Below are 10,159 nucleotides of genomic sequence, written 5' to 3'. Positions count from 1 at the left end.
TTTCTTGAAAGCTAATGCAGTGTCTTTTTTTTTTTTTACCTTTTTTCATTTTTGTTGGGAGAAAGATGATGCTCTTTCTTGAGAAATTACTCATTAGATGGAAAATGGAACAATAGTCACCTTACAAAGTTCTTCCCCCAAATGTTTTTGTGTGTACAACTACGATCGGTTTTCCTATTCATTTATTGTATGGTTTTATTCTGCAGAAGCGTCAAAACAGTTAATTACATTTCTTAGTTATCAAAAGCTGGGTTATCAAAGCAATCTACATGATCCATTTCCGCCTATGTAGCTTTGCTTACAGAAGTTGGGTGATCAAAGCAATCTACATGATGCAACAATGTAACATATAGTGCTATGGGCCTGTTCTGAAACTTCCTAGCTTCTTCAAAACTTCTTGCTGCCAGCTTCTAACGTAGCTTCTTGCTTCTCCCAGCGACCAGTAAATCGTTCTGGACACAGGTAGCTTCTCCCAGCGCCTGGATGACCTGGCAGCCCATCTGGGGCGCTCAAGGCCTGCTTGCTGCCACCTTGGGCCGGCTGGAAGATGATGGCCTCACATCTTTAGAAAGAACAGATTATTATTACAACAATACCAGATCATCCACCGAAATGACTCCTTCGCACGCGCGCGTCGCAACGCTCAACAGATCAGTTTCCAACAGCTTGTTTTATTTCTTTCCAAATTTTTACTTTCCCTTTTAAACGTGCTGGACCCACCCTGTAATCAACATATAATCTCTCCCCCCCCTGATTTTAAGGGTGGGGTGGGGGGCGTAGTTTCCGTGAACTGACACGTAGCACTTTAAATATACTCCCTCTATAAACTAATATAAAAGTGTTTAGATCACTATTTCAGTAATCTAAACACTCTTACATTAATTTCCTAATCAAGCGAAACACAAAGAAGCTGTACACTTTCCTAATCCAGAAGACAACGGCGGGTCGGAAATCGATCGCGCCAACGCGCGAGCGCGAATTAGCCTCTCCCATCATCCACTCAACAGTCCTGCAATTGCAAATTACGTATGTAGCAGCACACGACATCAAATACACACCACAGACAGTACCGGTGGTCGAACTTAAAAAGGAAAAACAGTACATGCACGACCTCTTAATCTTATTACAGCAAACTGCAGCAAATCAGCATATATATAAATCAAGTGAGAGCGGGAGCAGGCGATGGAATTTTCACGGCGCTGAGGCTGAGCTCGGTGATGAGGCCGACGAGGCGCTCCAACTCGGACGACGACGAGCCCCCGTGGGCGACGTCCAGCCTGAGCTGCCGTGACATGGACTGGGCCGACGCCCGGATCTCAGGGGACTCCATGGCCTCCCTCACCATCCTCTCCACCACGGCCCTTTGGCACACGTCCTTCATGTCCAGCCCCGTCCTCCACACGGCCCCCACGAAGCGGCTGTTGGTCTGCTGGTCGGCGAAGAAGGGCCAGCACACCGCCGGCACGCCCTCCACGGCGGCCTCCAGCGTCGAGTTCCACCCGCCGTGCGTCAGGAAGCACCCCACCGCGCGGTGCCGCAGCACGTGGTGCGCGTCCCGCTGCAGCGCCCACTCCACCACCAGCGCCCTCTCGCTGCCGGCTCCTGCCACCGCCTCCACCGCTTCCCGGAGGGCCACGGAGGCCTTGCTAGCGCTAGCGGCAGCGGCAGCCATTTGGTGGAGCATGTCCTGCCGGAACACGGCCAGGAAGGCGTAGCCGGCGGCCACGAGGCCGTGGAGGAACTCGGCCAGCTGCTCGCTCGAGACGATAGTGAGGCTCCCTAGGTTCACGTACACCACCGACCGGTCCTCGTGGCCGTCCAGCCACGCCGACAAGCTCATGTCGTCGCTGCTCCTGCTCACGTGTTCTGCGGCGTGTCTGGCGGCTGGCCTGGCGTGGAGGGGGCCGACGGCAAAGACGTCGCGCACGTGCGGCGCAATCCGCGAGAGCGCCGGCCCCTCCATGGACGCGGCGGTGTTGAGTATCAGCGCCCGTGACTCGCCGCAGCGAGCGGCGGTATCGGCGATGGTCAGCAGCACGGGAACGGGGTCGCCATTTCCAGGTCCAGGTGGCAGTGGCAGTGGCACTACACGCGGAAGGTCTCGGCGCCGTAGGAACCCCTCCATCCCGGGGACGCCGCGCACCAGCTCGTCGGAAGGGACGGGCTTCTCGCCGAGCTCCAGGAGCCTGGGCACGGACAGATACGCGAGGAAACCGCACGCGCTCTCCGTGCGGAACGCGAGCGCTGGGACGCCGAGCTCCTCGGCGACGCTGACGGCGAACGGCATCACGCCGTCGGTGATGACGCACGTCACCGCGTCGTCGTCGTCCGAGTCCATCATCCGCAGCAGCAGGGCGCGGTACGCTGCGCTGCCCGCCGTGCGCATGGACTCCACGAGCTCCATGAGGCCGCCCACGGAGCGGGGATGGTGGTCGGGGAGGCCGTCGGGGATGGACGCCAGGCGGAGGCGTGGGTGATGAGGCGGCACTCGGGTGAAGCGGCGGAGGTTGTGCTCGGTGTGGAGGAAGGTGACGCGGAGGCCGGCGTCGAGGAGGGCGGAGGCGAGGTGGAGCATGGGGTTGATGTGGCCTTGCAGCGGCCACGGGAAGGCCAGCACGTGCGCCGCCATCTCCCTCAGCCAGCGAGCTCTTCTAGCTAATGTCGTCTCCGCCGGCCGGGTGAGCATGCAGCTATCTAAGCTAGCGGTTTATATATGATCGCGGCGGGACGCATCGCCGTCGCCGTCGCCGTCCGGCAATTTACTCACTGATTTGGCTTGTCTGCTTCCTACTATACATGCAATTAACTGATACGTTTATACGTTTAACTCAACGTTTCTAATAAAATATTTTGACCGTGGCGGTCATATGTCATAGTATCTCCTATTTTCCCATATCGATTGCTTTCAAAGGGAGATACAAGCAGAGTTTTTGTCACCGCTCGAAATTTCCAGTTACCGAGTATTCACTTTAGCTGCATGTCAGCTGACTGTTTAAGTTTTGGGTCAGTCGATTTTTTTTTACCGTTGATTGCTGCTCCAAGATGCGTGCTAGTTTTTTTTTTCTGTTGTGTGCTGTATCCTGTATTGGGCTGTACGCTTTTTGATTTACCCCTATTTTGGGTCAGTCGATTTCTTGTTAGGCTGAAGCATGTTACATGTTTTCTTATTAGGCTGTTTGCGTGCGTTTTTACTTCTGGTTTTTGTCGGTTTCTATGGGTATATTTTGGATGTTGGGCGAATATAAAATATATACACGTAAGTAATGTATAATTTGTGTGTAAATTGTAATTCTGTTAAAAATGCACTATTATGTGCCACTATTCATTTGTTCTTATATTTTGTTTTTGCAAAAGTTCCACTTTTATATGCTTATTCTCGCATATTTTTAAAAAGCTCAATTTTTATGTATATTTCACGCAATTCTGTCAGTGTTTGTTTTAGATTATTTTTCCCATTTTCTTTGTTCTTAAATGGTAATACCAATGCGGCATATTCATTCATTCTTTTGTGGGTATTTTTGCTTTATTTTTTATTCCAGATTTCTGTTTCTATGCATTTTTCCTTTTTCCTTTTTTCTTTCCTTTTATTGGTAATTTTTTTGTGTGTTTTATTTTTATTTTATTTCTTTACATGTTTTTTTGAATGTTGAGTGTGTGTAAATATATGCACACAAGTACTACATGTATACATTATATTAGAGTATGGAAATTTCACTGTTATATATGTTTCTTCTTACATATTATATGAAGTGCAATTTTTGTACTAATCTTGACAAAATTTTAGTTTTAAGTTTTTATTTCGCTTTCTCTCTTATTTAAGGGTAATACCAATGACACTAATTCATTCCTTCTTTGAAACATATTTTTATCTAAATTTTACTAGTATATGTTAGTTCTTGCATAGCTATAAAAAGTGCAATTTATGTGTAAATTAGCAAATTTACCATGATTTATTTTCTCATTCCTTTCTTCCTAAAGGGCGGTACCAATGTCATTACTTCATTCTTTTTTTGAAAATGTTATATTTTTGTTTGTTTAAATAAGTATACACACAAGTACTATACAACATGTGTGTAAATTATAGTAGAGTGCAAAATTGCGATATTATATGTTCGTTGTTTGCATATTACTAAAAGTGCAATTTCAGTGCAAACTTTATTATTTACATTTTAGTTTTTTTTCATTTTCTTTCTTCTTAAAGGGTTTCATTCTTCCATAGAAAACTTTGTTGTTTTTATTTTGATTTTTTTTATTTTCTTTCTTTAGAGGCAATACCGATCTCATTCCACCAGTATATTTTTTATTTTTTTATTTTTAGTGTCCGAGCCAGGCTGTAAAAAACTAAGCGCCTATCAAATAATTGACCTCGTAACAAGGATAAACGCTCACTCAATTTTAATGTAATGTGTGTGCGGTTCATACCGTTGTCTAAAAATTGCATTACTATATGCTTATTTTTTTCATATTATGAAACAGTGCAAATTCGGTGCCACCATGTGCAATTTTCTATCATTGTTTGTTTTATGTGTAGTCGCATATGCACGGGCATGCAGGTAGCTTTTCAGCCAACATGTCAAGCTAGCTCATGTGCAGATGTGCTTCTAGGAACTACTACTAGTTAGGGGCAAAACTGTGTAGAAGTACCATACACGTAGGGGTAGGACTACCTAAAAATTACTATGTACAAATATGCAGATGGTAGCTCGTCACGAGAGGACGTCATCGGACAGCAGGCTCGACTGAAAATAATTTTGGGTCAATTCAGTCGACTGGGTTGTAGTCACTCCCCTGAGTATTTCAATGGCCCTTGCTAAAGGGAAATGATTAGAATCAGCCGTACGATCACGCATAGAGTTCCGCCACCCACCCAGCCGTCAGATCCGAGTTCCATCTAACAGAGCACAACGTGAACACATTAGGTGCTGCAAAACACCTTATTGCAACACGCTAGATGTTGCAAAACCCTGAGTCTTCCATCTAGATCAGATCGGGAGCCGCGGCACCAATTCGCCAGAGTCATTCCGCGTGTCGCCGCATCGTTCGACTGGTCGTCGGCGTGCCACCGCTAGCGAGCCCCGCGTCCATCACCACACCTCTTCCCCTTCCTTCCCCACCTCTCTTTCTCCTTGCGTTGCCAACCAACCATGAACGCCAGCCACCGCCATATGGTCGGCCTCCTCTTCTGACCACCATGCGTCTAGTCCAGCTGCCCACCGTTGCCGGGGACCTCCACCGCCCCATGGCTCCTTCCCCTTCCTCGGTCTTCTCTCCTCCTTTCCTCGCTGGACAGCCAGGAACTCCACCACTAGACGCCTGCCTCTGCCACCTTAACAACTTTTCTCCAACATCATCTGTGTTGCAGAAGTCCTTCCCCAACAACACCAATGTTGCAAAAAAGATAAGACCAAATTTTTTTCCGCAACAACATCTGTGTTGCAGAAGTCGTTCTGCAACAACACCCATGTTGCAACGAAGTTAAGACGAAAAAATAATAGTTCTGCAACAGAGTTTATGTTTCTCCAATAGAACCTCTCTTGCAAATGTTTCTGCAACATGAAGTATGTTGCAAAGGGTTCCGCAACACTGCATTTGTTGCAATTATGAGGAAAAGGTTAGGCTGCTGGATGGCGCCAGATAAAATGGCTCTCGAGGCGGCGGATCTTTTTGAAAGCTTGGTCGAGCGTTGCCTCTAAAATAATGTCATCTTTCTTTGTATTTGAACGACCAATATATAGTCAAGTAGCACACGACCTCAATTTGAACACAATGCAACCAATGGTCTAGTGGACGTAGTGCGCTGATTCTTCTACCACAATGGTGTGGGTTCGATTCCCTTCTGCTAGACGGTTGAAGTGTTTTGTGAACATAATTAGTTTGTTAAAAATTTGACTTTCCGAGATGTTTGAATTCAATTTTTGTTTGAAAATTTCACGGTAACCATGTTAACCTCGTTTTTTGTGAATTTTTTTCGATCTATTCATCATCAATCATGGCAGTACAACGAACACTAAAATAATAAAAACTACATCCAAATGCGTAGACCATATAACGACGATTACAAGCACTGAGGTTCGATTCCCTTCTGCTAGACGGTTGAAGTGTTTTGTGAACATAATTAGTTTGTTAACAATTTGACTTTCCTAGATGTTTGAATTCAAATTTTGTTTGAAAATTTCACGGTAACCATGTTAACCTCGGGTTTTTCTTTGCGAAAAACTTCGGTCTATTCATCATCAATCATGGCAGTACAACGAACATTAGAAATAATAAAAACTACATCCAGATCCGTAGACCACATAACGACGATTACAAGCACTGAAGTGAATCAAATGCGCGCCACCCCCTCCCACCGCGGTAGTTTTTGTGTGTTCGGTAGCCAAAACATTGGATACAAGACATATCTATTATTCTCTAAAAAAATCTGGGTTTTTTTCTTAACAAGTTTTCTCATATAAGATAACAAAGAGAGACCGTAATCATTACATGTTGTATCTTTTCATCTGGATTCTCCGCTAGGTTTAAAGGAGTTTTCTAATCATACCAAAATACTTCTTTTCTCATATTTTACCCCATGGTATTTTGAAGAAGCCACTTTCAAGATGGTGTACAGTCGCAACCATGAACATTAATGAATTGGAGAGGGTGCTGGAATTTAATTAATTAGTTTAATCGGTGCTCCGGTCCAACCGCCATGCAATATTGCAACCGACACGACCATTGTTTGTGTTCCTTTCTGTACATAAAGTGTTCGTTTGAATGCCACCGTCATATACCTACCCCAACTTAATATGGACAGGATAGTACATGACTTGCTTTTTTTATATGGAAAAGGCTGCTAGTAGGCATATAACACCCCAGATTTCTTTCAAATTCCGTGCTCCTACCATACTTATAGGGAAATGATTGGGATCATCCCACGCATAATGATGCGTGCGTCCGCCGCCTCCGTGGCCGTTGGATATGATTTTAATCTAGATTTCGGAACTGAGTCGTTGTTGCAATTTTCTCACCGCAACAACTAATGTGTTGTGGAATCTGAATCTGGAATCCCACGAAAGCAGTGGCCGCCCGTGCTCCTTCCGAGCTCCCCGTCAAGGCGACGCCTCCTCGCGCTGCATCGACCGCCACCATCGACCCTCGCCACCGGCAGGATGTCGACGAGGTTGCCGGGGTGAGCGCCATCGCTGCCACCCACCTCCATCATGAACGTCGGCCGTCGCGGTGCGCCTGAACTCAAGCTGCATCCGCCGTCTTGGGAAAGCATCGGCGTCCGCGTCCACCACGAGGAGTTGCGTCCATCGTTGCCCCGCCGTCCCGAGGGAGCTTTGGCTTTTCTTTCGGACAACATGGTCGCTGCTTACTGCTTGCTACAACGAATTTCTGCAACAAGGTCTCTGTTGCAAAAGAAAAAAAGATACAAGACCTATGTTACAAAACAAATTAAATTACAGCGAGACCTCTGTTGCTAAAAAAATTGCAACAAGACCTCTGTCGCAAAAGACTATAACAAAACATCTGTTACAAAAAATAATATGCAACTTAACCTATGTTGCAAAAAAATTCGCAACATAAGCCGTGTTGCAGTGGTAGAAGATGACCCTTGATCGCTCAATCCATCACATCCGACGGCTCGTGAGGCGGAAAAGATCCGTCGGGCAACGCGTAGCAACGCCCCTTCTCTTTTGGGCGATGCTACATGTCCGCCAGCGGGTAAAGTTAAAAGATCGGCCGCCTCCCTTACCATTGGATGAAGCTGCCGATGGCCGTGTGATCTACCATGTGATTCATCATCTTTGCAACAAATATGTTGCTGCAGTATTTTCTGCAACAGAGGTCTAGTTGCAGAAATTATTCGCAACAAAGGCCATGTTGCAGAATTTTTTTAAACTGTTTTTTTCTCTTAACCTGTTACAACAAGAGTCTTGTTGCAGAAACACAATGTTGCAGAAGACAAAAATCAATTGCAGATCCCACTCCATGTCTTCCAGCAGCAACGTCAGACGCAGGTGGTGGGGTGAAAATTGTAACAATGGTCCAGTTGTAAAGCTAACTGTGAAAAAAAGATACTTCTGAGCCATGTGATTAAAAAAATATCCGACAGCCATAAAGGCGATGGATTCGTGCAGAAAGATCGGTCGGATGGTGTAAAAAAGATACTTTCGAGCCATGTGAGATCGTCGGTGTGGTCCTCGTTCGATCCCCAATTCGCACCAACAAACCCTAGCCGCACAGTGCATCTCAATCGATCCCGAAATCGAACCAAGACACCCTAGCTGGTAAAGATGGCAGATGCAGGTCGCCCTGCCAACCGTGCCTTGCCCGGATTGCGGCATGAACGTCGTGACCTATGTAGCTCGTCGCGGCCAGAACGCTGTCGAGCGTTTCCACAAGTGCCGCAGTCACAGCGTAATTACAGCTTTTTGGATGTTTTTCGTTGGTTTTTTCTTCTTGATTGGTTCAATGTCTCATTCCGTAGCTTTCCCCTACAACCAATGGCAGCCAGCACGTGCTGGATGCGACTTCTATAGGTGGCAGCAAGCTTACGCCGAGTCGCTTGCTGCAGCAGTACCTCCGTTGGCGCAAATCGTGCCTGGACAGAAGCAAGCCGCCCTAGCGTTGGGACTTGGGAGTCGAAGTTCCGCAGCCACCGCAATTGCTGCAGGGCCAGCAGAACGGACTGCCGGAGGGCATGCAGTTCACATCTTCTGCCAGCGCCGTCGCAGGATATATACATGGTTGCCACGTCTGTTTGTATGTGAGCAAGGGGAAGAAGAACAGTCAAAACATGAGCAAGAACTGGAAGACACATGGCTAACAGAGCCTCCGCTCTGCTTGCACACACCTTCCTGTTTTTTTTTTTTTTTTTTTTTTTTTTTTGCGGGGGAAAAGGGTTGTATATTAATTAAGCTGGATCGCGGCAGTCCAGTTCACACAAGTTTACAACCCTCTCGGTGCCTGACCGTAACCATACGGCCTTCTTTATCTCACATCTACCCATCTGAGCCAAATGGTGGCTAACATGATTACACCCTCTTATAATAGCTTTTACCACTACCTCTCTACCTCCTCTCATCATGGAGGCGATCTCCTGAATGATGGCAGCATGTCGTGATCTATTCCCTGAAGGGTTTGAAATCATCGCAGCAGCTTCCTTACTGTCCGTCTCTAGAATAAATGGAAGTGTGCTCCACTCCAAAGCTAGCACGATTCCCTCTTTACATGCTTCTAGTTCCGCAGCAAGAGCATTATCACATGTGAATAAATGACGGCAGGAAGTGAAAATGATGCCGCCTAAGTTGTCCCGGAGCACCATGCCAGAGCTGCCGTTTCCTGCCTGCGCTAGAAAAGCACCTTCCTGTTTTTGGCTCATCGTCCTCATTCTTCTTGCCCATATGGTCTACACAGCCACAATGCTGCGGACGTCCGCCGGTGGCGACCGGCCATGGCTTCGCCGGAGTCCACCGCTGGCGATGGAAGCTGACCGGCTTCCGCTTCCAATGGCTCTCTCCGCCGAGCAGGAGGACGCCTGCATCTGACCTCTCCGTCCCCCGAGTAAGCTCCGAACCCTCCTCCGTCCCTGGAGGCTGGAGGTAGTTGCTAGTTTTTTAGGTCGGCAAAGGGTTTTTCCTAACTAACTATGCTTATTGAGGAGATAATAACATACCAAAGGTTATGGAAGTTGCAGAGGTCTATGCTTATTAGCAGGGATGGGAATTTGCAGAGAAATTCAACTCCCCATCTTTGTCTTGGATGGCAATTGCAGTCGAGTAGAACTCGCTGTGTCTTATCTGAAATAAACAAACACACCTCTCATCAGGGAAATAACCATATTAATTTAGGTGCAGGGCTCTGAGTGAAATCAAACTATATTAATTTATGCGCGATGGTGGCTTTGCAAGTTTGCATTCGGTAAATATGCTATCTGAAATTTACACATATGGTGAATTACTATAAGAATATGAAACCAAGTCTGCATTGGGTTTGGCAGCTTCTGGTGTTGGTCGATGCGAAATCAACAATGGACACTGCTGGAAGGAAACCAAGAACGGGAAGTTTGTCTGTGCCTGCTCGGTATAACATCAATCCTTTCAGATGTCTTCTAGCTTGTAGTTTTCTTGTGGCTTCTGTGTGGTACAAAACTGAAATTTTGGAAATCTAC

General features: G+C 46.6%; 1 protein-coding gene across 1 annotated transcript; it reads right to left on the bottom strand.

Annotated features, from left to right (window-relative positions):
• Window positions 1-945: 945 nt before the first annotated feature.
• On the bottom strand, window positions 946-2,674 carry LOC109780952 (myricetin 3-O-rhamnoside 1,2-glucosyltransferase UGT709G2). Its single transcript, XM_020339534.3, has one exon. The coding sequence runs from the start codon at window positions 2,627-2,629 to the stop codon at window positions 1,160-1,162; it is 1,470 nt and encodes a 489-aa protein (XP_020195123.1). The 5' UTR covers window positions 2,630-2,674; the 3' UTR covers window positions 946-1,159.
• Between the last annotated feature and the right edge of the window lie 7,485 nt (window positions 2,675-10,159).

Source organism: Aegilops tauschii, chromosome 5, assembly GCF_002575655.3.
Source record: "Aegilops tauschii subsp. strangulata cultivar AL8/78 chromosome 5, Aet v6.0, whole genome shotgun sequence".
In the NCBI taxonomy this organism is placed as follows: Eukaryota; Viridiplantae; Streptophyta; class Magnoliopsida; order Poales; family Poaceae; genus Aegilops; species Aegilops tauschii.
Note: the sequence above shows the minus strand (reverse complement) of the source record. Positions and strands in the feature narration are given on the sequence as shown.

Excerpts from the sequence above, each read along its gene's own strand:
- LOC109780952 (XM_020339534.3), bottom strand. The coding sequence starts at position 2,629 with ATGGCGGCGCACGTGCTGGCCTTCCCGTGGCCGCTGCAAGGCCACATC.